Source organism: Rhinopithecus roxellana, chromosome 16 (genome assembly GCF_007565055.1).
Source record: "Rhinopithecus roxellana isolate Shanxi Qingling chromosome 16, ASM756505v1, whole genome shotgun sequence".
Lineage (NCBI taxonomy): Eukaryota > Metazoa > Chordata > Mammalia > Primates > Cercopithecidae > Rhinopithecus > Rhinopithecus roxellana.
The window spans coordinates 9886149-9914121 of NC_044564.1; the positions used below are offsets into that span (position 1 = coordinate 9886149).

General features: G+C 60.0%; 1 protein-coding gene across 1 annotated transcript; it reads left to right on the plus strand.

Moving 5' to 3' along the window:
• Nucleotides 1–2791: 2791 nt before the first annotated feature.
• Nucleotides 2792–27973, plus strand: CCDC187 (coiled-coil domain containing 187). The gene is given in 14 exon segments (XM_030920408.1): nucleotides 2792–2896; nucleotides 4614–4717; nucleotides 6895–7054; nucleotides 8220–8695; nucleotides 9903–10001; nucleotides 12960–13067; nucleotides 17718–17852; nucleotides 18373–19535; nucleotides 20005–20099; nucleotides 23330–23468; nucleotides 23470–23926; nucleotides 24391–24484; nucleotides 27708–27867; nucleotides 27869–27973. Coding segments are annotated over 12 exon segments (3072 nt in total). The 5' UTR covers nucleotides 2792–2896; nucleotides 4614–4717; nucleotides 6895–7013.

Consider the following 27973-nt stretch of genomic DNA (forward strand, 5'->3'; position numbering starts at 1 on the left):
GGAGCTGCTGGGGAGGAGCCCGCACAGATGCCTGGAGTTTCTCTGGCAACAACGTCCCTCGCCTCCCTGGAGGCACCAGCTCCCTGGGCTCTTGTGTGCCGTGGGCAGTGCCCTTCGAGTGCAGGTGCCTCCCATGACGGTCGGGGAGGCCGGGCCTTCCAGCGGGTGAGTAGGGGGCTTTGTACCTGAGCCCCACCCAGTCCTTCCCAAGCACCAGAGGAGGGGCCTGGGGCTGCAGAGCCGGTGGGGTTGATGGGAGGGGGTGAAAGGGCACAGGCCAGTGGGGAGGGGCTTAGACTTGCCTTTTCCAGGAACTTAGCCGGGAGAGACCAGCCCACACTCTTCCATCCAGCTCCCCTGGGTAGGGGAAGGGGTCTTCCCACCTAGGGGCTCCCTCTGACAGCTTGGGGCCCCCTTACAGGCGAAGCCAGGCTATCCCCAGGACAGGAATTTTCCTTTCCCCACCCACTGGGCTGCCCTGCCTCTGGGCTTAGGTCCCAGGTAGGGCCCTGCGATGAAGTCATCACGTGATGAACTATCTCAGTTTCCCCATCTGTGAAATGGGGATAAACACTGCCCAGCCCCAGATGGCTGATGCCTGGTCCTGCATTTGGTGCTGCTGGGCAGTGTGTGGTAGAGGTGGAGGCAGCCGGCTGACAGGCTTCTCACTGTACCTCCACGGCTGACGGAGGCTCACTGCTGTACCCCCACGGCTGACGGAGGCTCACTGCTGTACCCGCACAAAGGGGGCCCAGCTGACCGTTCTGCACCCCGAGGCAGGGATGTCTGTGGCTCCTCTCCTGGTGGCATCCCATGCCGGCCGCTGCCGGGTCTCAGGCTCCACAGCTGCATGGTTGCCTGGGGAACATGCTAGGCACAGGACTGGGTGCCCTGGGCCACGCTGGCTTGGGAGACGTTGCTATCCACAGCGGTCCTGGGGGGTGACGGGTGGCCTGCTGTGGGGGCTGCCGCCCTCACTCTTTGCTGGCGTGGCTGCGGCCTCTCCTCGGCTGGGGTGGACGGTGTCTCGCAGCAGCTCTCAGCTACCCGTGTGTGCCGTAGGCCAAGGCTTTTATTAGGGGGCTGCATCACCACACGTGGCGGCTGGCCGAGGGTACTGCAGGGACTGGGGCCTAGAGGTTGGAGGGGTGCCGGCAACCTGTGACCCCGGGTCCTACCTGTCACTCCTCTAAGGGCAGGGCCACTATCGCTGTGATTTCTCTGCACCTCATCTCACCCCTTTCAGAGTTTCCGTCTGGCTTCCCCCATGGCACTCTCCCCAGGGTCTTCACAAATAGCTGGCTGTTGTGCCACCTCCTTCCCACCCTTGCATCTGCCACCTCCATGTGGTCCAGTCCCCCCGTGCCCGGCCGAGTCCCAGGGGAGTGGCTAGTGTCTGGAACCGTCTGCAGCATCATGCAGCCAAGGCTGGAGGGGCAGGTGCCTGTACTCAGTCACCCTAGCAGCCTGGGCTGGCCTTGCCTGCCCTGCAGACCTGGGCAGGTGTGTGTGTGTGTGTGTGTGTGTTGTGTATTGTCTGTGTGTGTTGTGTGTGAATGTGTGTACGGTGTGTGTTGCCTGGGTATTCGCGTTGTGTGATGTGTGATGTGGTATGTATGTGATGTGTGGTCTGTGTGCGTGTGTTGTGTGCCTGTGTGTGTTGTGTATTTTGTGTGTGTGCATGGTGTGTGTGTGATGTGTGTGTCTGTGTGTGCGCACTGTGTGTCTGTGTGTGTCTCTGTGTGTATGTGTTTTTGTGTGGTGTGTGTGTACTACTTATCTGTGTGTTGTGTGCATTGTGTGTCTGTGTGTTGTGTTTGTATGTGGCGTGTGTGCACTGTGTGTATCTGTGTGTTGTATTTGTGTGTCTGTGTATGTGTTTGTGTGTGGTGTGCGTGCACTGCATGTATATGTATCTGTGTGTTGTGTGCATTGTGCGTCTGTGTGTTGTGTTTGTGTGTGGCGTGTGTGCACTGTGTGTGTGTATCTGTGTTGTATTTGTGTGTCTGTGTATGTTTGTGTGTGGTGTGCATGCACTGCATGTGTATGTATCCGTGTGTTGTGTGTGTTGTGCGTCTATGTGTATGTTGTGTTTGTGCGGGTGTGTGTGCTGTGTGTTGAATATCACAGGGTGCATGTGCTTTTGGGTGTATGGGTGCCCAGATGCCCAGGCGTCCTCATCCCCTGCGGGTCATTTCCCCGCACCTGGGTCTGCCTTACAGAGCTGGCACTGCTGGAAGGGCTTCTCTTGGGACGCTGGAAACCGGCCCCTTCCTGAGCGCCTGGTGGCCTCAGGGCATGGCTGAGGGTGGCTGGAGCCTCCAGCCAGGGTGCAGGGCCAGCCTGGTGTGTCTGCTGCCAGGGGCCACTGCTTGGCACCCAGGGCCAGGGCTGAGGACGTGGAGGCTGGGTGCCACGCTGGGTGCCACGCCCACGTCCAGGCCTGTGCTTGGCTGCCGTGGCTGCAGAGGGCTCTGCGGTCTCCAGCCCTGGGCCCCTCTGCAGTCTCCAGCCCTGAGCCCCTCTGCAGTCTCCAGCCCTGAGGCCCTCTGCGGTCTCCGGCCCTGGGCCCCGTGAGGCAGGGGCGTGGCGGGCACCTCTCCTTCACGGCCCACTGGCTCCGTCCCCCAGGCCTGCTTGGGCCTGCCTAGGGTTTGCTTTTCTAGGGCGAGGCGGTGCCAAGTAAACAGTGTCGCTAATTAGAGCAGAGCCGCCACCAGCTTCCAGGAGGAAGCCCCCCACCCTGCCACCCACCCAGCCCCGCCATCCAAGACCGCAGCAGAAGTGCGGCATATGCCACAGGCTAGAGTGCCAACAGGCTTCCACGCCGGCAGCCGGCTACGCTTGCCGTGGGAGGTGACACCTGCAGGCTACACCTGCACGGAGTTGGGCAGAGGTGTGTGGTGTGTGGTATGTGTGTTGTGTGTGTTGTGTGGTGTGCGTGTTGTCTCTGTGTGTTGTGTGCATTGCCTGCATGTGTGATGTATGTTATGTGTTTTTTCATGTATTGTGTGTCCTGTGTGTGGTGTGTGTATAATGTGTGTTGTGTGTCTGTGTGTTTGGTGTGTGTATAATATGGATGTGATGTGCGTTGTTTGTGTGTCTGTGTGCATGATGTGTTGTCTGTGTGCGATGTGTGTTGCATGTCTGTTTGTATGTCTGCGTGTGGTGTGTGTGTGTCTGTGTGATGTGTGTTGTGTGTATGTGTGATATGATGTGTTTGCGAGTGTTGTGTGTGGTGCGTGTGTTGTCTGTGTGTCATGTGTGTAATGTGTGTCTGTGTTGTGTGTGTGGTATGTGGGTTGTCTGTGTATTATGTGTGATGTGTATTGTCTGTGTATTGTGTTTGTGTGAAGTGTGTGTGTTGTGTGATGTGTGTGGTTTCTGTGTGTTGTGTGTATTGTCTGTGTATTATGTGTGTGATGTGTATTGTCTGTGTGTTGTGTTTGTGTATTGTCTGTGTGTTGTCTGTGTGTGTTGTGTGATGTGTGTGGTGTGTGTTTCTGTGTATTGTGTGTGAAGTGTGTTGTCTGTGTGACGTGTGTGTGCTGTGTGTGTGTTATGTGATGTGTGTGGTGTGTGTTTCTGTGTGTTGTGCGTGGTGTGTGTGTTGTCTGTGTATAGTGTATGTGTGATATGTATTGTCTGTGTGTTGTGTGTGTGTGTTGTGTGATATGTGTGGTGTTTCTGTGTATTGTGTGTGATATGTGTTGTGTTGTGTGCATGAAGTGTGTTGTGAGTCTGTGTATGTGTGTGGTGTTTCTGTGTGTTGTGTGTGGTTTGTGTTGTCTATGTATCGTGTGTGTGATGTGGATTATCTGTGTTGTGTGTCTGTGTGTTGTGTGATGTGTCGTATGTTTCTGTGTGTTGTGTGTTGTGTGTGTTGTGTGTGTTGTGTGATCTGTGTGTTGTGTGTGGTGTATGTGTGGTGTGTGTGAGATGTGTGTTGTGTGTTGTGTATGGCATGTGGTGTATGTGTTGTGTGTCTCTGTGTGTGATGTGTGTTTGTGTGTGTGGTGCGTGTGTTGTGTGGTGTGGTGTGTGTCTGCTGTGTGTTGTATGTCTGTATTGTGTGTGTTGTATGGTGTGTGCTGTGTGTGGTGCCTGCAGTGTGTGTGTACTTTTATGTGTTGTGTGTGTGTGTTGTGCTGTGTGCTTTGTTATGTGTGTGGTGTGTGTGTCCATGGGTGTTGTGTGTGGTGCATGTAGTATGTGTGGTGTGTGTACTTTTATGTATTGTGTGTGTGTGTTATGCTATGTGTTGTGTGTCTGTTGTGCTGTGTGTTGTGTGTGTGTGCTGTGTGTTGTGTATCACGGGGAGGCATGTCCTTTTGGGTGTGTGGAACCCACAGTGCCCAGGCATCCTCATCCCCTGCGGGTCATTTCCCTGCACCTGGGTCATCCCCGGGAGCTGGTGCTGCTGGGAGGGCTTCTCCTGGGCCCTGGAAACCTGCCCTTTTTCCTTTCCTGGGCGCTGAGCTGCCCTTTGACGACAGAGGTGCCGTCTTGGTCCCTCCCTGGCTTCCTTTCTTCCCCCACCCCAGCCCCAGGGTGAGCACTGTGTACTCCACGTGTCTTCTGACCCCCAGGAGTCCCCTCCGCTCACTTTACAGAGGGGAAGACTCGAGCCCAGAGGGTTGAACGACCGGCCGGCCGTCACCAGCCTCGGAGACAGCGTGTGTCTGGGAATCAGTGCTCTTGGCCTCTGGGCCCCAAGGTCAGTGGGAAGGGGAGCTGCATGGCTGTTCTGTGGGGTTTTCATCCCAGCCGCTCCTGGCTGAGGTGCCATCCCCATGCAGTGGCTCTGCATGATGCTGGGACCCCAGGTGGCTGCTGCTATTTCCTGGCCTTGGGGACATGGAAGGTGTGGGACGGCTTGGCACGCCCGACCTTCTGACCCTGCTGGGACCCTGGACACATGACTTAGGCTGAGCCTCGTCCCCTGGTTAAGTGGAGGTAGCACCTGCATTTCTCCCGTGGGATTGCCCTGAGACGGTGTAAAATAAGTCATCGAGCACTTGCCACGGCGCCCAGTGCACTGGGGGTGCTGGAACGCTCTTCCTAATCTGCGCACCAGTGTGTGCCACGGGCAAGGCTACTTCCTGCCCCCAGGGACCATCCCCCCAGGGAGGGAGGCCTGGGAGGGGCGGCAGAGGGGAACTGCGTATGCCTCACTGAGCCGGACTGGAGCATTGTGGGCCGAGGTGGAGGGAGCGGTGTGGCTGTGGAGGGGCCTGGAGCCGAGGTTCAGGGTCTGAGTGGGTATGAACCCAGCTAGGAGCGGGGTGGGGACATGGCTGGCTGAGCCTGGCTGCAGGGCTCCTGTGCTGCTGGGGACAGGATGGGCCTGGCTTGCCCAGGGGATACCCCTTGACTCAGGCTGCAGCCTCTGCCCAGTGGCCTTCTCGGAGCCTTGCTGCTCCTGTCCACCCCATGCTGAGCAGCCCCAAGCCCCATATCCCAGCAGGCTGAGTCTCCTGGGGGCAGGGCAGGGGCACTAGCTGGTGCAGGCTGTGAGCGGTCCCCCTGGCACAGACATTGGCAGAGGGTCCTGCACAGATGGAACCGCCTTCAGGAGCTGACGTGCATCCCCTGATTCGGAGCTGTGTCTGGAAGTCTCGGCTGGTGACCAGGCCAGCAGGACCGACACTCAGCTGTCCCCCGGGGCAGATGGGGAGGAGAAGGAAGGAAGCTGGCGGTGGGGGCGACTCGCAGGACCTCATGATGCTCTGCTCACTGGATTTGCTTTTCCGTTCCCAGGCATTTGCTGTCATGATTTTGTTCCTGGCCACAATAATGCATTTCCACGGCTGTCCTGCTGTGTTTATGATGCGGCTTCTTCCAGAGCCTCCAGGCAGCTGCTGAGTGGCTGGGTGGTTTTCCTGCTCGTGGGAAAAAGGGAGCCACCAGGCCTGGCCTCTTCTGCTCATAAGGACCCTGCCCCTGTCCTTTTATGGGATCAGGGCTGAGAGCCCAAGACCACTGCTGATTTGGGAGCCTGAAGGCCTGGCAGGGAGGTGGCAACCTGTCAGCAGGGGGACCAGGTCTGTGCGCCACTCAGGTGGCCCCGAGGTGCAGAGGTTGCAGAGGGATCCCCGCGCAGAGCCAGGCTCTGTAGGAATGGAAGGAGGCTGGAAGTGGAGCTGCCTTCTGGGTGCCTGAGAGCTGTCCAGGCTCCGAGGGTGGTGGGGACCCTGTGGTCACACCACTGGTTCCCTGAAGCTTCCTGTAACATCCCAGACATGCTCCCCAGGGCGTAGCAGCCCGAGGGTCATCCTTATCCCTGCCTCATCACAGGAATAGGCTCATGCCCTGGCGCTAGGAGGGTGCAGACAGGCCAGGTGGGGGTGGAGGTGGCCGCACCTCACACTACATGCAGGGCCTGCCTGTCCTTGGATGGCTCCTCTCTCCTTCCCCTCCGAGGCTGTTGGTGGCTCAGCCTCTGTGCCCTGGATGCCCGTGGCTGTGCCTGCCAGTGACCAGGGCCCCGTTTGACTCGGAACCTCCCCTGAGCCTGTGCCTATGTGGGGCTGGGCTTGGGCGGCGTCTCCAGGCGTTCACCTGGTGGTCCCAGAGGACAGGTTCTATGGAGTGAGCCTGGAAGAGGGCCCTCCATCCTTCATGCCTGCCTAGACTTAGGGGGTCTTTTTCTGCAGACCCCCCTTCTCTGGGGTCACTTGGGAAGAGGCACCTTAAGGGCCATTCCTGAAACAAATCCGTGCTCATTTTCACCTCAGCTCCATGCCACTGCCCCTCCGCAAAGGTGGACTCACTAGATGCTCACAGTCCCCAGAGGCAGTGGGGTGGGGTCCCCAGGCTCCAAGGTGGCACTGCCAGTGGGGCTGGGGAAGGAGCTGGGAGGGAACTGGGATCTGAGTCCACGTTCCCCCTCAGGGACTGCAGAATCGTGTCCTCCCCACCACACTGCCCCACCAGGGCCCTCCTGGGGTGTGCAGGGGCTGAGGAGGCCAGCGGGGGCTCCTGACTTGGGACAGCACCTGGCATCTCTGCCAATGTCACTGTGGGCAAAGGGTGCCTTCCAGCCTGCACCAAGGTGAGCCCAGAAACCAGCGTCCCTTCCCCTGCCCAGCCCCATGGAACTGAGAGGTGGCAGCTGATGTGTTTCTGTTGGGATGTCTGGGCTGGGCCCCACAACTGCTGGGACCTCTGTGCCTCAGACTGAATTGAGCCTGACCCTGACCCCCACCAACCAGAAACTTGCCCAACCCTGACCCCACAAGCCCAGCCCGGCCCCATTCCCTCCCTGCATGTCATTCTGGGCCTGGGAGGGCTGGGTGGGGCACTGCTGAGAGCCCCAGCAGGAACTGAAGGCCTGAGGCTCTGTCGCTGAGTGACAAGGTTATTATGCTGTCACCAGGCCAGCCGGAACTCTCCCCCACCCCACCAAGAGACAGCTCATTAGGAAGGCCCCCAGCTGTGGCCAGCCCAGGGCCGGGCTGCCCACCGTGCCAGCCCAGTTTCAATGACCCACCTGAGGGTTTCCATCGTGGGCCAGGGGACCGGCACAGGCAGGCATCCGGAGCCAGGCAGTGGCCGGCCCATCCTGGACAGGGTCGTAGGCGGGGCTGCAGGCCTCGAAGCCGTCATGTGAAGGCAGCAGCGACCCCAGGCAGGTCGGGCCAGGCTGGCCTTGCACCTGCTTACCCCTTGGCCCTGCGGCCATGCCAACCCTGGTCACGGACACCCTGCCCACCCGCCTGGGGGACACGCCTCAGCTCGGCCACAAGAACAGCCAGAAGCAGGGCCTCTTCTCCCATGGGGCCCCAGGGAGAGCAGCCGACTGGGAGGCTGGTGCCAAGCCCAGGTAGCATCTGCGTGGACTCGGGTGGAGGGCTGCACTGCTGGCAGGTGCCATGCCTGCCCCGGGAGGCAGCAGCTCTGTGTGAGATACGAGGGTGTGGAGTTAGAGTGCTGTGCCTGCCTCTGACTGTGCCTTTGGGCAGGCAGCCCGGCCTCTCTGAGACTCAGTTTCTCTATCTGTAAATCAGGCCAATCACATTACCTACCTCAGAGGGGTGTGGTCAGGGCTTGAGAGAGAATGCTGGGGCTGTCTTTGAGGTGGGATATATTCCAGGCCCTCCTCTCCACCTCCAGTCTGCAGAGCAGGAACGCCTGGGGAGGTGGGGCCAGTCTGAGCAGCTCTGCTCGGCACTTCTCCACCTGCACATCTGACCCGCGTGTCTGCTGTTCCCTCCCAGGCTCCGCGCACCTGCAGCCGAGGATGACGTGGCATCCCTGAGGTGGCCCTCCCAGCAGCCGGACCCACCCTGGGCAGCTCCCCACGTGGTCGGGTCTGAAGACCTCGAGGAGCCAGGCCCCTGGGGGAAGGCCCGCAGCCTGCCCATGTGGTCCACAGGCCCGGAGGTCAGTGATGGGGACAGCTCGGTGTCATCGGGCCGCCTCTCGGGCTCTTCGGGGGGCCATGAAGTGTGTGTGTCCTGGAAGGAGAGGCCGCCCCAGGTGTTGGGGCCCCAGTGGCGGCCCAGAAAGAGTGACCCACGGCTGGAGCAGCTGAGAGACAAGATCCGGGCCCAGGCGTGGCAGCAGGGGAGCTGTGCGTCCCTGGGCACCTCAGCCCCCTCCAGCACCTCCAGACTCCACAAAGCCTCCGTGGTGGCGCTTAGGAGGAAGACCCAAGAGGCAAAAAATCCCCCTCCAGCCCCTGAATGCTCAGGTCAGCGGCCGCGTTGCCAGAGAGGGGAAGAGAAGCTGTGAGGCTGTCGGGAGGGTGGAGAGTGGGCAGGTTTGGGCTGTGCTGGGCACGTGGTGGGGGCCAGCCGGGTGTATGCAGTGTGCCCCCAGGGTGGGGATTAGGAGTCATGAAGGGGTGCTTCTGAGCTGGGTCCATGATGTGGATCCCTCCCTGGAGACGGCAGGGGAGCGGTGGAGATGCCAGCGCCCAGGACGGGGGGCACACAGGGCCTGCGGGGCTGGGAGAGGGGGCCTGGTCCCTGGACCTAGAGTCTGTGCCTTTGTCCCTGTAGCCTCGGGGGACGCTGCATGGTCAGGTTTGTGTGGACTTAGGTCAGGAGCTTCCTAAAATGTCAGCCTGGGATTTGGAAAGTCTAGCAGCTTCCCTCCTGAAGGGACAGGGGTGGGAGTGTGGTGGGGGTCTTGGCTTTGGAGGGGTCAAGGGTGGGAGTGGTAACTAAAGAAGTTTGGAGGCCGGGCGCGGTGGCTCAAGCCTGTAATCCCAGCACTTTTGGAGGCTGAGACGGGCAGATCACGAGGTCAGGAGATCAAGACCATCCTGGCTAACACGATGAAACCCCATCTCTACTAAAAAATACAAAAAAAAAAAAAAAAAAAAAAAACTAGCCGGGCAAGGTGGCGGGTGCCTGTAGTCCCAGCTACTCGGGAGGCTGAGGCAGGAGAATGGTGTAAACCTGGGAGGCAGAGCTTGCAGTGAGCTGAGATCCGGCCACTGCACTCCAGCCTGGGTGACAGAGCGAGACTCCGTCGCAAAAAAAAAAAAAAAGAAGTTTGGAAACGGCTTCCCTGTTGGAGTAATGTTGAGAGCCAGTCCTGTGGATTCTCTGTGTCCAGGTATTTAACTCTTTTCCTAAGAAAACAGGAAAGATACTTTTCTCCTTTATTTTATTTTATATATATATATTTTTTATTTTTTCGAGATGGAGTCTCGCTCTGTCACCTAGGTTGGAGTGCAGTGGCGTGAGTGTTTCATGGGGACAGAGCTTCAGGAGGCAGAGGTTGTCGTGAGCTGAGATTGCACCACTGCCCTCCAGCTTGGTTGACCGTGAGACTTTGTGTCAAATAAATAAATAAAGGCTCTTGAGCTGCTGCCAAAATGGAATCTTTTCTTGGAAATTCTTTGTGGATCTCTCTCTTCACGCTGCCTTCTTCTTTTCACCCTGTTCCAGGTTTCGGCATCTTGACCGCGGCTGAGCGCAGAGTTGAAGCCAAGGCCTCCCGTGGCCAGGGGCGCGCGCTCTCCAGGTTCTCCCAGCACCAGGTTCCTGGTGAGTGGCTCTGTGGCTGGCTGCCCTGGTGCTCCGGGTTACATGCTTAGGCCATGATGTGGGCAGCCATGATGTGGGCAGCACATGCTGGACCACACTCACAAAGACACAGGGTCAGGGAGGACCCCAACTGGAAAGAGGCCAAGCAGGGATTTGGAGCCAGACTGCCATTCTCCGGAGCCTGTGTTCTAACCCTCTGCCTCTCCAGTGGGGCAGGAATCCAGGCAGGCCCTGCGGGGTAGGGGAGTTGAGCAGGGGCATTTTTTTTTTTTCCTGAGAGATCTCCTGCACAAAATAGGCAAGGAGTTTCCTGTGTGGCTGCATGCCGTCTTGTAGATGCGAGGCATCCAGCCCACAGAGGGGGAAACGCTGAACCATTGGCGGGCTCCCAGGCCCGTGATGAAGGGGCCGGGGCCAAGGGCCAAGGGCCTCACCAGGTTTTTACTCACTCATTTGTTTGACAAATGGGAGGGGTAGGATGGAGGGGGCAGGAGCTGCTGCTGGGGGCTGGAGGATGTGGCCTTCATCCCGGGCAATGGGAGCCGTTGAGCCCTAGGCCGGGAGTGGCCGTGAGCTGGGCTTGGGCAGGCTCACTCTGCTGCCGGGGCAAAATGGATGCAGGAGGCTCTCTCCAGTCCGGAGAGAGGCAGATGCCGGTAAGATTCCTGAGACCCAGAACGAAGGATGGGGAGCTTGGGAACAGAGGCGTTTCAGGCTCAGCACGGGGAATCATGTGCGTTTTCTCGGGGACAGTTGTCACCCATCCCAGCGGTGCAGTGCTGGCCGGGTGTGCCCAGGTTGATGGTTTCTTCATGAGATCTGGTGGGGCAGCAGCCACAGGCATGCATTTGGGTGTGTCCCTCCCATGTGGTGTGTGAGCCAGTGCAGATGTGGGCGGGGTTCCGGGCTGGCCCTCGGAGAGCAGGGGACAGAGCCCTCTCCCTGACCCCACAGCTGCAGGGGCACTCCTGCCCAACCAGATCCAGTTCCGCCTGAGCCCCGTGGTCAGGGCCATTTTGTTCCTCCCTCCTCCGCCTTCCGGGGGACCCCAATGGCATCAGCTTGTCCAGGTGGCCACTCTCCCTGCCCCTGCCCCAGGTCAAGTTCAGGGTCCAGCAATGGGTCACTCAGGGACCTCAGCCACTCCATCCTATCAGTCACTGGCTCCTGGCAGCCTCGTTTTCATGCTCCCAGTTTGAGAACTCTCCAGAAGCAGGCATGGGGGAGGGCCTTATTTTTTTTTTTTTTTTTGAGACAGAGTCTCGCTCTGTCACCCAGGCTGGAGTGCAGTGGCGCGATCTTGGCTCACTGCAAGCTCTGCCTCCAGGGTTCACGCCATTCTCTTGCCTCAGCCTCCCGAGTAGCTGGGACTACAGGCGCCCGCCACCTCACCCGGCTAATTTTTTGTATTTTTAGTAGAGACGGGGTTTCACCAAGTGAGCCAGGATGGTCTCGATCTCCTGACCTTGTGATCCATCCACCTCGGCCTCCTAAAGTGCTGGGATTACAGGCGTGAGCCACTGCACCCGGCCGGAGGGCCTTTTTTTTAAGTGCCCAGTTCAGTGGCGCTAAGCACATTCATAGCGCTGTGCAGACATTGCCAGCCTCCATCTCTAGAACTTTCCATCTTCCCAAACCGAAGCTCTGTCCCCACTTACTCTCCATCCCCGTCCCCCAGGCCCTGGCACCTACCTTCCTACTTCTTGTCTCTATGGACCTGGTGACTCTGGGGACCGTATAGAATGGGATCACAGGCCGGGCACGGTGGCTCACGCCTGTAATCCCAGCACTTTGGGAGGCCGAGGCGGGTGGATCACGAGGTCAGAAGATCGAGACCATCCTGGCTGACACGGTGAAACCCTGTCTCTACTAAAAATACAAAAAAAAATTAGCCGGGCAAGGTGGCGGGCGCCTGTAGTCCCAGCTACTCGGGAGGCTGAGGCAGGAGAATGGTGGGAACCTGGGAGGCGGAGCTTGCAGTGAGCTGAGATCCGGCCACTGCACTCCAGCCTGGGTGACAGAGCGAGATTCCATCTCAAAAAAAAAAGAATGGGATCACAGTCTGTGTCCCTTGCAGAGGACCTGCCTCTTGAGGCTCCTCCTGCCAGCAGAATTGGAGCCTGTAAAACCAAGGGACAGGCCCAGCCTGGACCCAGCGGTGTTTGGAGGTCCAGACGCCTTTGGGCCAGGGTCCTCTTCTATGGGTCCCCACCCGTGGGACACCCGTCAGACACGGCAGGCTCTCGCATGGTGACGTCCCAGATGCGCCCCCACCCCAGCTGTGCGGAGACTAAAGCTGGGAGGCAGGGAAAGATGACCAGCCAGCTTCCGGAGCCAGGCCCTCTCTGTGGCCGCTGCACTCGCTGCAGGACTTTGAGCAAACTCCACCCCCTGGGGTTCTGTATCGCCTCCCCATCAGCAGAGGGGTCCACCCCGCCATGCCAAGGCCTCTCCAAGTCTTGCCCTTGCTCTTCCTGGCCCTGGTCCCAGAGGTGTTCAGTCCGCTGCTGCCACTCTGTGCATTCACTTGGGTCCTGGCCAGTCCAGTCATTCATTCACTCAGCAAACAGTCCTGAGTGCCCATGGCCCGGGCCCCCAGCTGGGTGCTGGATTCAGAGATGAGAAACTGGTTCCTGTCCTCAGGACCTCTGGGCCCGGAGGGGAGGCTGCCAGACACTCGGGATGGAATTTGAATAGGTATGCCGGGCTCTCCAGGGAGGAGTCCCCAGCGGCAGTCCCCAGGCAGAGCACTGCAGGGGACGTGACAGATAGACTGTGCCACGTCCCCAGCGTTAGCCGCCCACCCTGGCTCTCACCAACCAGGGACCAGGACTGACAATGTTTATGACTCTAGGAACTGTGTTTGCACAGGACCCCAGGGCAGCCATGTGGCGGGGCCTGTGTGTCATTTTATTGCTCACCCTCCCTCCCTTCCTTCCTTTCTCTTCCTCACTGAAGTTCTAAGGGAAAAACCCAAAAGAACCAAGAGCAGTTCTTGCAAAAGAGAGAAGACTCCAAAGTCACCCTCCCCTAGAAGACCAGCCAAAGACAAAGACAAAGATGAAGGTAAGGTTTGCTATTTTGGGGCCCTGGCACACTAGGTGTATATGATCCTGGCGCACACTAGGTAGGCAGATGGCTTTCATTTCTGGAGCTGGGGCTGGCCGGCCGGACTGCCATGTGCACAGGGTTCTGCAGGGCACCTGGGATCGGCAGGCCCGGCTGGAGCGTCAGGGCTGGTGTCCCAGGCAACTGGTGACCTCGGCCACCACTGGAGCAGCACGTGGTTCCTGTCTGGGCAGGCGCATGTCCCTTGAGACAAAGCAGAAGTCCACAAAACACTAGGCACTACTGTCCTCTCAACACTGGGAGACTGGGCGAGTCTAAGGAAACAGAGCCGTTCAACCACACTGTAGCATGCACTGGCAGCTCATGGTACCTACAGCTCATACCACCTGCAGCTCATGGCACCCGTAGCTCAAGGCACCCACACCCCATGGCACCCGCAGCTCACAGCACCCACAGCCCACGGCACCTGCAACTCATGGCGCCCGCAGCCTACGCCACCCGCAGCTCACGCCACCTGCAGCCCACAGCTCTCCAGAGCAGTAACAGATACTGGCATGGGTGCATGTGTGGTGGGCAGCTCAGGGCACTCTTGGCCAAGGGAGCCGTGCTTGCTTTGTCAAGCGGTCACATTTAATGAGTAAGCCCAGGACATCTCCTTCCACCTGCACACTTGGGGATAGGAAAGGGTCTTCTGCAGACCCCACTCCCTCCAGTAGCTTGGGGACTCCGCACAGGCACATGGGGGTGTGGGTCAGGCGTGCGCTTGCGTTACGATTAATGTCATGCGTGTTTCCTGGAGAGTCCAGTCAGGTACTCCTGTGGGTGGATCCCAGTGGTCACAGAGGAATTTCTGATCCAGGCATCTCCCCTGCTGAGGACCGGGCAGAGGTGTCAGAGACCCAGCGGCCCAGCCTGGACATGGGTTTCAGAGATGGCAGGGTGAACCTGAGAGCGGCCCCTGCCCTTGAGTGGGTGGGTGGCAGGCAGAGTCCCTCCGAGGTTTCCCTCTGGGGTGTCTTCACGGTCAGGGGAGTGGTGTGGCCAGCACCCACCCTATGTGGGCCCACTGCAGCCTCCTGATTCCCCGCCAAGGTCAGCAGTCTTGCTCCCATTTTGTAGATGAGGCAACCAAGGTTCACAGAGAGTCCACAGCCTGCCCGGGGCTACACAGGCAGAGGCAGAGCCTCCCACCCATCCAGCCCGAGGCCGATGCTCCTAACCTGAGAGCCTAGCCGTGTGCACCTGGGGCCACGCCTGGGCAGCTGGTCAAGGCCACCCTCCAGGTGTGGATCCTGGGGCCCCCAAACCACGGGATTTTGGAGATACCAGCAACAGCCCCCAGGTGGAGTGAACGCCACCCACTGGGCTGAGATTGGCTCTGTGGGACCCTCACTCTAAGTTTTAGCAGTGCCAGCTTGCCGGCCTCTCCCGTGATGCTCCATGCCTCAGTTTCTCCACACTGTGTGCAGTTACAGCCCTGGGGCCGTGGGGAGGGGCACTGTGTGGCGTGCACTCTGACCGTGCCCGGGTGCCTGAGCGTCTGCCCCATGTCATCAGTCACCGGCCCCTCTGCTCTTAGGCAGAGCGGCAGCTTCCAGCCGAGAGTAAACGTCTCTGTGCCCACACCCAGAGAGGACACAAGGGTTAGGTGGGAGCTCAGCGGGGCCGCGGGGCCACCATGTGCATTCAGCGGGGCCAGAGGCTGAGCAGGAGGGGAAGGCGATCGAGGGACCCGGGCACCAAGAAGGTTCCGGAAGCCTGTGGAAACATGCGTACAATATAACAATTTTCTGCATGATCACCCCCTTCCTCCCCCAGGTCTTTGGTTTGTTTTATTTTAATGGCTCAGTTGAAAAATGACCTGCTTTCTGCCTGACACCGGGTCAGAGGGCATGCCACCGGCCGCATTCATCATCGTAAGCACCATGTCACCCTGACAGTGTTGACCATTAGTTTCTGTCAGTGACGAAGTCACAGCTGGGCTAAGGAGAGATGAGTTTCAGTTCAGAGGTCAGAGCCACAGGACTTGGGAATTGGATGAATTAGAAATTTGCTGTAGTTAACAAAAAATTAAATCACAATAGTTATAAAATATTCATCCATCCGGGCCAAAGGAAAATGAAGCCCGATATTTAATTTCAGATTATATCACCTCACTTTGCATTTTTTATCATAGATTCGGTCAGCCCCGGAACTTTGACAGGGCACTTGGGGACTTCATCCATTTCCACAGATTAAAAATCCTCTCGTAAAAAAATTAATTGCCATTAAACTGCTCAGTGGAAGAAAAAATGTGCCCATCAGGACCCATTTATCGAGCGGGACCCTCTGGCGGGCTGACGGGGAAGTGAGTGGCCAGCGATGGAGGGGCTGGGCGGGCAGGCAGGCAGCCCCTCCCCAGGTGGGCCCCTGGCCCAGCACCCCAGCGAGGGAAAGCAGCTGTAGGGACTAGGATGGAGAAACCCCACTGGGGCTCCTTTCCATGCTGGGTCCCCCCCGAAACCCAGCTGTGGCCAATTGGGTCATGCTGGCCTCAGCTCCGGCCTTTGACACCACCCTGAGCCAGCGGAATCCTGACCTGCTTCCGGGCCTAACTCCTGCAATGATCGTGACTACCTTTTCATTCTTGTGGCCCTATGGGAGGTGCTGTGAGATACGCACCCCATTTTACAGATGGGGAAACTGAGGCACGGATAAGTGAATCACCTGCCTGAGGCCCATGGCTGATGAGTGGCAGAGCCAGACTTAAACCCAGGTCTGGGACTCCTGAGACCACACCCTAAACCTTCCTCTATCTTGGGGTCCTGTCCTAGACAGGGTATGGCCTTAAGGGGTCCTGTCCTAAAGTGGGCATGGGGCATGGCTTGGGGTCCTGTCCTGGAGAGGGCGTGGCTGTGGGAAACCTGTCCTTGGGGATGTGGCTTTGGGAGGACATGGCCTGGTGGGCGTGACTGCATAGCCCATTCCCCTTCCTGGAGAGGTAGCTTCAGGCCTGTGGCTGATGGCCAGGGGTCAGGGCAGTGTGAGGAAGGTGCCATGTCTGGGGGGTGCTAGGGAAGTCCCTGATTCAGTCCAGGAGCCTGCCCCTGGGTGCTTAGCTCTCTGGATGGTCCCTGCCCAAGGCACCCTCATTTGGCAAAAAAATCCCCCTTCGTGGGGGCCAGGGCGAGCCCTGGCTGAGATTCCACTGTGGTCTTAACCCCAGGCCATGGGGTGGAACTGCCCTGGGCTGGGCCTAAGGAAGGGGCGTAGGAGCCAGGGACTCATAGCACGTGTGGTGTTGGCCCTGCAGAGCTAGGTGGAATAAGCAGTGTGTGTGAGAGTGAATGTGTGAGCGAGAGCACGGGAAGGCGTGTATATGAGTGTGTGAGAGTGTGTGTGGTTGTGTGTGAGCGTGAGTCAGAGAGCATAGGTGACTGAGCGTGAAAGTGTGAGAGCATGTGTGGTGTGTGTGAGAGCATGTGTGGTGTGTGTGTGTGAGAGCATGTGTGTCTGTGTGAATGTGTGTGAGAGGATGAGACCGTGTGTGAACACATGTCAGAGTGTGTGCGAGTGTGTGTGCCTGTGTGAAAGTGTGCGAGAGCATGAGTGTGTGGTAGTGTGTGTGTGTGAGCATGTGTGTCTGTGTGAATGTGTGTGAGAGGAGACCGTGTGTGAACACATGTCAGAGTGTGTGCGAGTGTGTGTGCCTGTGTGAATGTGTGACCATGTGAATGAGCGTGTGTGACAGCACGTGTGTAGGCTGTGACTATGAGCATGAGGGTGAGTGTGCGCGTGCCTGTCAGCATTGGAGTGCGTGTGTGAGCCTGTGAGCCCATGTGGGAGTTGTGAGCATGTGTGTGAGCACGTGTGTGGGGGGCACATGTGTGAGAGCGTCTGAGCGTGAGTGTGTGAGCCCAGGGCTGGTCCTGCTTCCGGCCTTTGCCAGGGCCCTCGTGGCTGGGCGCACGGGGCTGGCAGCGCTGATGTTGGCATCGGTGGCCGTGAGCTGGGCTATGAAGTACCACCCTGACGAATGCTGCTCACTGTGTGACGCCGTTTGTGAGCGAAGGCTCGTTTCTACTGGGAACGTGGGGCCGTTTGTTGCCGCGATGCTTGGGACTCCCTGTCCTGCCAGTCTGGGAGCCTTCACCGCTGCCCACCTGTGTGACTGCTGACTCTGCTGGCTTAAAAGCAGGTTAATCTCCTGTGGCTCGGCGCCCGTGGCTGGCGGTGGCAGGACCTCCCGTGTCCGTGCGGAGCCTGATGTGCAGCGGGGAGCCGAGGGTGGGGCTGCTGGCTCGCGATGGTCACTCCTGCTGCTGTGCTGCTCAGTGTTTCCTTCGCATGGGCTGTGTGTCCGGCCTGTGCTGAGAGCTTCACTGGCAGAGCTGTGGGGCAGGTCCCGTTGTCCACGCTTTCCTGAAGACTCTGAGGGTCAGGGAAGCCACCTGCCTGTGGCTGCCCTGAGACTCAGCCTTGCCCCGTGCAGGCTGAGGGTCCCGCTGTGCCCAACAGGGGCCTGGATGTGAGGGATGTGCCCCCCGTGCCCTCTGGGAGTGTTGAAGTGGCCTCTTGGGGCTGTGCAGAGCCACCAACCTCCCCGTCCGGGCCAGTGCCCAGAGGGACATGGGGCGCCCGGCTGTGTGTGTGTTTTCTCTGTTTAAGATTCGGAGCTGGTTGGTGTTTACGCCTGGAGAAAGGGACAAGCTTTGGTGAGGTCGCTGCTTGGGCCCCCTCCCGTCCTCCGCAGCCTCCATAGCAAGGATCCCTCGAGAGACCCGGCTCTCACCGTGGCCTTAGGTACCTGTGCCTTTGCCATGAGCTCTGTCCTGCTCTGCTGTGGCACCTGGGGGCGGGCGCGGAGGAGGAGACACCCAGGCTCCAGGGTGCCTGGAAGGAGGAGGTGTGGGAGCCTCTCTCAGAAGCCCGCAAACACCCTCCAAACCTGCCACGCATTCAACTGGGGACTTAGGGCAATAAGTGTTTTCAAAGCCTAACAAAAGGGTTTCTGTCCCTGCGAGGCTCCATCAGCAGTTCCCAGGGCAGGCACGCTGCTGAGGTGCTCTCCTGGCAGGAAGGCAGGACGGGAGCTGGCAGGGGCTCCCCAGACACTGGCACCCTCCACCTGTGCTTGGCTACCGTGTGCAGAGCAGCGGCTCATCACACAGGCGTGGTGCCCACCCTCAGAGGGCTTCTGCCCAGCAGGGGCCCAAGGGCCTCCTAGCCGCCCCCACGCTCTTTGCCTCCAGCCTGGGTGGAGGAGCTGGCTTTGCGCTCCCCTCCGCTCCTCTCCTCACCCCTGATGCTCCTGTCTTCGCAGGAGACAGCGAGAAAGTCACAGCTGCTGAGTGCTCGCCGGTTTGTGCCCAGTCTCCCGGTGTCACCTCCGCCCACAGTGACCAGCAGGTGTCTGGGAACACACCCAGCCTGGCTTCCTTCGACCAGCCGGCGACCATCCAGACGGCCATGGCCATCCTACGAGACCTGCGCCAGCAAATCCAGGCTGGTCTAGAACTGGCCCAGACCCGCAAGGGAGGGCAAGAGCTGAGGCCATCAAAGCGGAGGCTGCAGGACGTGGCAAGGAAGGGCCCCTGCAGGGACCCCAATGCCCAGATATCCTTCTCTAAGAGTCCCTGGGCTGTGACAGAGGGGAAGCATTCCTCTTCAGAGAGGGCTAGGAGTTTCCACACCTGGGAGCCCTGGAGCTCCTCCATTGGACGGGAGTCCTGTCCGCAGAGGGCCTGGGAGACCCAAGGACAGGACCGCTCCTTCCAGAGGCCGGAGAGTCCCCATGAGAGGTTGGGCCACTTCTCCCGGCGGCCCTGGAGTACGTTGGCTGGGCAGGCCTACAGTTCGCAGAGGGCCTCGGGGGCCCAAAGACAGGGCCCCTCCTCCCAGAGGCCTGGGAGCCCCCCTGAAAAGCGGAACCCCTTCCGAACCCAGCAGCCCTGGAGTGCTGCAGCCACGCAGCCCTGTCCGCAGAGGGCCTGGACTGCCTGTGAAGACTGGGAGGCCCTTGGCCCCAGACTGTGGAATCCTCTGGAAAGGCCCAGTCCTCCAGCACAGCGGCCCTGGAGCAGCTCCAGCGTGCAGAGGGCCGGCCCCCAGGGCAAGGGCAGAGGCATCGGCTCCCCTGCCTCGGGTGCCAAGCATGCCCTGCCAAGGCCCACTGGGAGCTTCCCTCAGAACCCACCTGGGAAGGAGAAGGACGTGCTACGGCCCTGCCCCAGGCCCCGGGGTCTCCTGGGACCCTCACACAGCTCCGAGTCCTTGCGGGAGTTCATGTGCCAGAAGGCGCAGGCCCGGCGGCAGCAGGCCCTGGAGGAGAAGGCCTCGGCCCTGCGCACACAGGAGCTGAGGAGCCGGAGGCTGCAGGAGGTCTACCGGCAGCAGAGGGAGGCCGTCCTTGGCAGGGCGGTCCCCGTGGTCTCCCGGACCACCCCTGGCATCGTGACCTTTGTCCCCAGTTCTGCGCAGTCCGCGGTACGTGCCGGGGGTGGGTTGGGGGGACTCAGCCATGGACCCGAGGCTTAGGCGCTCAGGTGCTGCCTCCAGCCCCCTGGTGCCCTCCAGGGAGTGGCCGGGTGAGGGCTGTGGCTGGGGGCTGAGGGCTGCAGCTGGGGGCTGAGGGCTGCAGCTGGGGGCTGGGGACTGCACGGTGTCGCTGCCACTGCCTGCAGAAAGCCAGGGCTTCTGTGGATGCCTCCCTGGGGGAGGCCCTGGTGAGGTGCAGGGTCAGACTTGGGCGCCTTTGCCCCTGGGTACAACGGGGATCCGGAGAGACTCCCTTGGCTCTCACAGCCCCTGAAGTGGGTCCCCCGATTCCTGCACGGCTCTGGGAAAGCAGCCTGAGACCCCTGGGGGAGGTCAGGGCCTAGCTCTGAGGCTGAGAGAACGGGGCATGTGGGCTTCCCAAGCAGGGGGCCTCTGATGGCATTGCCCTCTGCTTTAGGGCCTGGAAGCCTCAGGGAGCCTGGAGTCCCCAGTGCTGGAGTGGAGCAAAGTGACCTCTGGCGTGGTGCTGGGGGGCCAGGAAGCCCCAGGCAGGTGGGTGTGAAAGTGCAGGGGCTGCATGTGCTGGGCGGGGCCGTGGGTGGGCTGGGGCCGAGGACAGTTCTGGGTGCGTTCTGGGGACCTCGTGATATCGCCTCATGACTGAGAGGCTCCTCAGGTGGGGCAGGCTCTGTCCCACCCGCCTGCAGTACCACCTGGCTGCATGGAGCAGGCGGTCACCACTGTGCTTGTTCTCATGGAGGCAAGAGTTGCATCTAACTTAAATCCATCATGTTAAAGGGCACGTTCTGTGGCATTGAGCACCTTCACGGTGTGCTGTGCAACCAGCACTTCCACTGAGTTCCAGAACATTCCAACTCCCCATGAGCCCCACCCTCAGGAGGCAGCCCCTCCCCCAGCCCTGGGGAGAGCTATGGGTCTGCTTTCTGCCTCAACGGATTTGCCTCTTCTTTTTTTTTTTTTTTTTTTAAGATGGAGTCTCACTCTGTCGCCCAGGCTGGAGTGCAGTGGCACCATCTCGGCTCACTGGAACCTCCACCTCCCAGGTTCAAGTGATTCTCCTGCCTCAGCCTCCCAAGTAGCTGGGACTACAGGCACCCACCACCACGCCCGGCTAATTTTTTGTATTTTCAGTAGAGACGGGGGTTTCACCATGTTGACCAGGCTGGTCTAGAACTCCCAACCTCAGGTGATCCACCCGCCTCGGCCTCCCAAAGTGCTGGGATTACAGGCGTGAGCCACTGCGCCCCACTCGGATTTGCTTATTCTTGATATTTTATCTAAATGGGATTATGGGGTATGGGTCTGGATTCTCTCACCGAGGATAACGTTTTCCAGGCTTATCAGTGTTGCAGCTTGAATCAGAACTTCACTGAGTCTGTGGCTGAATAATGCCGGCTGTGGGCAGGCGACCTTTTCTTCACAGCCTCGTGGCTGACAGATGCCTGGGCCCCACCTGCGGTGGCTGTGAGTGGGTTGCACAGGCTGCTTCGGCCCTTGCACTGTTTCTCTTGGGTACCCGCCTGGGAGTGAACTGCATGGGCACGTGCACCTCTGTGTGCAGCTTTCTTGGGCACTTGCACCCCGTTCCCCACAGCAGCCGCCCTGGTTCCCATCCCCCTGCCGGTGCGAGAGTCCCCATCTCTCCTCTTCCTCGCAGCACTTACTTTTCGGTTATTTTCTGTGTTTCTGTTTTGCTTTGACTACCGTGTATTTGAATTTCTGGAGGCCCCTCTGCCGAGGGCATCGTGAGTCACACACATGGGGTCTGAAGACCTCCCCCCACTTTGCTTGGGGGAGTTGAGCCTGGGTCTCACTAGTTTCCAGCCTGGCTCTCGCCCAGGGAGGGCTGTGGAAGGTCCCAGCTTCAGGCCAGTGGCAAACACTCTCTGGCCTGGCTTCATGCTAGGCACCTGTGAGGAACTCTCAGCCAGGCCTCCTGCATGCCCTTGGTTCCGGCGGGCAGGGGGATGCTGGCTCAGAGGCCGGGGAGGGGGCTCCCACCCACCAGGAGAGTCCCACCCTGGACTCCCTCAGGGCTGCCCCTGGCATATTTTTGGCAGCTGGTGTTGGAGGCTTCCAGTTGGCCCTGGGAGCTCAGCTCCCACCCCTCTCTGCAGGACCCGACCCCTCCCTCTGGCTCCTTTTGACTCCATTTTGTCTTGAAGGTGCTTATTTGGGGATTACTTCCCTGGAGTCTGGGTCACAGGGCAGCCCAGGGGCTGTGTCTGTCGATGTCCAGAGAGACAAGGACACAGGTCCTGAGTGAGCCACTAAGTAAGCGTCCCATGCTGGCCCCGCAGTGCCACCCCCTCCCTAAGGGCAGCCCCTCCCCCACTGGCCACCGTCGGGCTCCGTTTGCTCAACAGGATGCTGCCGAGCTTGGTCCTTATCATCTTGGGCGGCTGCAGGGCCTCATCTCACTTCATCATGTCCTTGTCCTTTTCCCCACCTAAAAAATTGTAGCCAGGCGCGGTGGCTCATGCCTATAATCCAAGCACTTTAGGAGGCTGAGGTGGGAGGATTGCTTGAGGCCAGGAGTTTGAGACCAGCCTGGACAACATTGTGAGACCCCATCTCTATTTTCTCCAGAACTCTTCATCTTCCCAAACTGACACTCTGTCCCCATAAAACACTAACTTTCCATCTCCTCCCCAGCCCTCTGCAACCACCATTCGACTTCCTGTCTTTATGGATCTGCCTGTCCCAGGGCCCTCATGTGAGCGGGAACACACTGTGTTTGTCTTTTGTGTTACTGAAACAGCAGGGGTTTGGTCTCAGTCCTGCTGCTGGCCACACAGAAGGCCAATCGCTGAGACAATGTGCATTGCCAGGGAAGAGGCTTTAATTGGGTGCCGCTGCCGAGGAGATGGGGGCTCAGTCTCAAATCCAACTCCCTGCCTGACTGACTAAAGCTGGGGTCTTGCGTATCAGGGAAGGAGTGCAGCTCCGTGCAGGAAACGGGAACTAGGGAAGGGTGAGGAAGCAAGCGTAATGAACAAGGAGTCTGGCATCTCATTGTCCAGATGCAGTGACCTGGTGCGTTTCAACTCCTTGATTCTGTCTGGGAGGGCTGGTGGTCGGTTTCCTGAGAAAGGAACTCAGATAAGACACATGAAACTTTCTCACGTGTGAAGACCGGCTGGGCTCATTTCTATGTTCATTCAAAAGAAACCATGAAGGTGAGTTCCAGGGGACCATCGGGCCAGTTTCATTTTGTGCCTGACTTATTCTACCAAGGGTGATGTTGTAGCCTGCGTCAGAACATGCTTCCTTTTCAAGGCTGAATACTATTCCACCGTGTCGGTGGACCTCATTTTGCTTCTCCGTTTGTCCCTCGATGGACAAAAGTGGCTTCCACTTTTTGGCTGTTGTGAATAAGGCTGCTGTGAACAGGGGTGACGTCTTTGAGACTCTGACTTCAGCTCTTCTGGGTGCATGCCCAGAGGCAGACTTGCTAGACCCGTGCTTGTTCTATGTTTGACCCAACTGCCTCTTGCCGCGGCAGCACCGTTTTACACCCCCACCGGCAGTGCCAGGGATCCAATTCCTCTGTCCCCTCGCTCACACCTGGCCCTGTTCTTTGCGGCAGCTGTGTGGTCTGTTGTGTGGATACCGTCACCACTTCCCCGGTCCCTGCGGACAGACACTCGGTCGGTCACAGACGCTGCTGTGATGCTCACCCCCACAAAACACGCCTGCTTTCCATGCCCTGCTGGGGCGACTGAGCCTGGGCTGATCTGCCCATGTCTCTCTCCCTGCAGCTTCTGCCTGTGTTTGAACAGAGCCTGGAACCGTGCTGAGACCCTAGAGACCCCAGGGATGGGGGGCCCCCAAGATGAACAGGATGCCCCCGTGCTGCTGTCAGCCTCACCCTCTCTGGGATCCCTGGAGCCCCAGGACCCTGACCACCCACTACCTACCCCGGGGGCTGTGCGTCTACCTGGACCCGAAGGAGGCCGAGCACCTGGGCACTTCCAGCCCCCTGCACCTCCAGCATAAGCAGGCGCGGCTGCAGGCGCTAGAGACCACGGCTAAAGTCCTCAAGCAACGGGTCGATAGCCTCACTGCCAAGCTACAGGATGCCGAGGCACCGGACACTGTCGGGGACCTAGCTGTGGGCCTGCTGCGCTTACGTCCCCACACCCTGCCTGCCGCCCCCACGCTCACCGCCCCAGCCTGCCCTGGAGCCTTGGGGGCCAACGGGGGCAGAGGGGCACCTGGGGAATGGGCGAGCGTGCAGCCCCAGCCCCTTCTCCCTGCCACCTACTTCCTGGATGACGAGACGCTGCCGTGGGGCCCCAGCTGGGAGCAACAGCAGAGTGTGAGCCCGAGGTCCCCCCACGAAAGCAAGCCCCGAGGTAGGCCGGCACCTGGGCCACGGTGACCGCTGAGTGGCCGGGGGGTCCTGTGGGCTGGGAGGAATGGGGACCCCATTTTCTTTCTGAGCCTTGGCTTCCTTCCTGGAAAGGGGGCTAGGAGGACAACAGCCAGGGGTTGTCCGGGGGGTCTGAGCAGCATGGTGTACGTGGGCTCTCCCGCATGGCGTGTGGAGTGTGTGAGCTCTCCTGTGTGGCGTGTGGTACCTGCAACAGCTGTTGCTCCAGTCTTGTCCTCTGGCCAGAGGAAGAGTGAGGCTTCTCCTGTGGTTCCTTCCCTGCTGACTCCCTGCCCTTCCTCCAGCAGAGGGGCCTGAGGGCCAGGGAAGCTCCCACACCCCCACCCCTGTCAGGTGTGGCTCAGGCTCTCCTGCTGTGATGGCTTGGGTCCCCCATCCTGTGCGCCCGTTGACCAGGGAGTGAAGCCAGGTGCTCTCTTCTCCAAGGTTTCCCAGAGGAGGGACACGTGGATGTGAAACTGGACAAAAGGCTGCAGAGAGGTGTGGCCCCCTTCCAGGCCCTCAGCCCCTCTGCGGGGAGGTAAGCCCACCTGCCCTGCGACCCCAGGTCCCTCTCCATCCCAACTCCCTCCTCCCGGGGGAGCATCTGTCCTACCCCAGCGCCTGCAGCCCCAGTGAGCCCCAGGCGGAAGTGGAGCCCAGCAGGTTCGGTCCATGGGGCGTGTGCAGATGGAAACTGAGTTAGCACTCGTGACCGAGGTTGCAGTGCATGTGGCGGCAGGCTCCCTTCTGAGCACCTAAGCCTCAGTAGCAGCTGTGGCCTCGAGTCCCTCCTGGGGACTGGTGAACACGTTTGGATCTCCTCTCCTGAAAAACTCCCCTCCACACCTGCCCCCCACCAAAAATCTTCCTCCGAGCCCACCACCTGCCCAGCCGGCCTCTCGCTCTTGCTAGGGTGGGCCGGGATCCCTGTCCAGGGCCTCCTGGCCAGCAGTGCCCTCCTGGTTGCTACGGCTCCCTGCACACTACATGCTGCCAGGCCTTCTTGGGCCACTCACGGCCACTCTCACCCCTCTGTCCTTGACGGAAGCACCCGGGTGAGGGACCCCGGCCTGATCTGAGCCACTTCCCAGGCAGCCCTGGAACCCAGGCTCGAAAACTCAGCACCATGGGCAGAGCAGGCAGGAGGCCAGGTCGGCGGCCGTCTCTTGGGAAGGCCTCTGCGCATCCTTAACGCGTGGCCAGGTCCACCAGGGACACCTAGACGTTGGCTCCCCAGACGCCAGGGCCTGGGTCATGCCACCCACCTCCACCAAGCTGTCTTCTGGGTGGCCGAGGCCGTGAGGGCAGACGCCACGTGTAGCACTAGGGTGGCAGTGGGCACCACAGCAGAGGGGCTGTTGCTCAGAGTCCACATGTGGGGGAAGGGGGTGCCCCCTCCCCAAGCCCAACCTTCCCTCCTTTCCCCTCCTCTCCCCTCCCTGCTGCTGGGACATTTCCTGGCCCGAAGTCTCCCCTGCCTATCCTTCCTAGGAAACCCCAACAGCTTCCTCTCCTGGAGCCTCACTCCTTGACCTCAGGGGATGGTGGGCTTGGTGCCTGCGCCAGGGCCTTTGGGTTGTGCCCCATCTCACTCCCGACCCCACCTGCTGCCCAGGCCCAGTCCAGCCCGTGGAACTGAGTCATTGTGACCAGAAGAGGGCAGCATCGGGCCAGACCTCGCCTCTGTCCCTGCGTTGCCCCAGACAACTTCTGCCCAGCCCTTGAGAAGCGGTAGGGGGTGGGGGTGGTGAGAATTTTTGGAAAGGTTAATTTCAGTGCCCCCAGCTCCCCGGGGACCAGCTAGATCGGCCCCCAGGGCCAGACCCAGGCTGAGGTCTCCGCATTCCTGGCCTAGCCTGGGTCCAGCCAGACGGGCAGAGGCGCGGCCCAGGCTCCCTGTGGCGATGGCACCCAGACGTTCCCACCAGGGCCAGGCACTGGGCTGTGCCCTCCACCTCCACAGCCCTGCCGAGGCAGCGGAGAGACAGCAGGAGGCAGAATCATATTCATGAACCGTGGCCCGGAGGGACCCGGGTTTGTGGAGAGCAGGGATTAGGGAGAGGCTCAGAGGCTTGCTGGGCCCTCCCAAGGCTTCCGCCCCTGCTCCAGCAGCCAGGAAAGGGGCCTGGCCTGTGTCCTCTGAAACAGCTGTTGCCACTCACCACTTGAGGGGCGGGAGCTTCAGGGCCAGCGCACGCAGCCTCTGCTGGATCCACCTGTGGCCGCCTCCTGCGTTTCCCACGCCGAGCCTCTCGGGTGCCACAGATCCCGGCTGCCACTCAGACTGACTTCTTTGTTTTTGTTTGTGTTTTGAGGTGGAGTCTTGCTCTGTTGCCCAGGCTGGAGTGTAATGGCTTGATCTCAGCTCACTGCAACCTCTGCCTCCCAGGTTCAAGCGATTCTCCTGCCTCAGCCTCCCCAGCAACTGGGATTACAGGCACCCGCCACCACGCCCAACTAATTTTTGTATTTTTAGTAGAGACAGGGTTTCACCATATTGGCCAGACTGGTCTTGAACTCCTGACCTCGTGATCCGCCCACCTCAGCCTCCCAAAGTGCTGGGATTACAGGTGTGAGCCACTGCTCCTGGCCTCAGACTGATTTCTGAGTTGGGGTGTGCGACAAACACCTGTGGGCCCTGCAGGCTGCTGAGGGAGGGTGTGTCTACCCACTGCCCAACAACCCCGGGCCACAGGTGTGGGCAGCATCTTCAGCCACTCCAGTGGATTCTGGGTCACTGTGTACCAGGAAGCACAGATGGGGGTCCTGATGAGAAATGCGAAGTGAGGCGAGCTGTGCTCATGGATGCAGGCTCAGCACACGCCCAGGATGCAGGCTCAGCACATGCCCCGGATGCAGGCTCAGCACACGCCCCCACCCACAAATCCATCTCTCTGTGCACCCCAAAGACCCCTCATCCCAGTAGCGCTGCCTGCCCGTGCCTGGCAGCTCTCCCTCACCACTCAGCCACCTCCAGGGGAAAGGCCAGCAGCCACACCTGGCTCCTGGCTCTGTCAGCCTTGCGTGCTGGCCAGCCTAAGTGGGGGCAGGTGTGTGGGTCCAGCCATGCCTGCCTCCATGGTCACAGCCTGGGAGCTCCCCAGATAGGTTGCGGTTGCCCTGAAGTCTCCAGTGCCAGCTTTGAGCAGAGGGGTGAAGGTCACAGCTGATGTGTGACCCTGTTATGCTCTGGGCCTAATGGGCAGTGCCCTTAGTAGATGGCAGAGGTGGTCCCGATGACCACGCTGGCTGGTGAGACTCTGATCTTGGCCCTGGGGACCGATGGTGGCCATGGAAGCTGACTGTGCACACCCCTGCTCTCCCTGGGGTCCGAGTGCAGAGCCCAGAGCAGCCAGGCTTGGAGCTGGCGCTTCCCAGATGTGGGCTGGTAGCCTCGCCTTGGCCCACGCCACCATGCTAGGACACATGCTCAGGCCCCACCCGCTCACCCCTGCCTCCCGCTCACCCCTGCCTCCCGCTCACCCCTGCCTCCCGCTCACCCCTGCCTCCTGCTCACCCCTGCCTCCCGCTTACCCCTGCCTCCCACTCACTCCTGCCTCCTGGGTCCCAGGCCTCAGGCTCTTCCCCTGCCAAGCTTTTGGCCCTCGGGTCCCATCCTGGGCACACTGTTGGGAGTCTGAGAGCTGCTCCAGGCCACGGGAGCCCAGCTTCCTGCTCAATGAGGGCTGTCCCCTAGATCTCCCTGCCTCCTGTCTCCTCCACGGCCCTGGCCCTGCCATGCGTGTGCCTGTATCTTCCAGCTCACACGCGGGCCCAGCCATGCTCCACCCTATCTGGGACTCCCTGCGACTGGAGGAGATGCCGTCGGCTGGAGGGGCAGACTCTGTGGCGCCCTGGACCCCCCAGAGCTGCGGTAAGGGCGACCCTGCAGACAGGCCCTGGGCTGGCTGGTCGGGTGGCCAGGGGCATCCGCCGAGAACCCCTTCCACTGCCTAGCACTCAAGCTTGGCCCTGTGGGGTAGACAAATACTTTTCCACGTGGAGAGCATCCACGCCTCGTTATTAA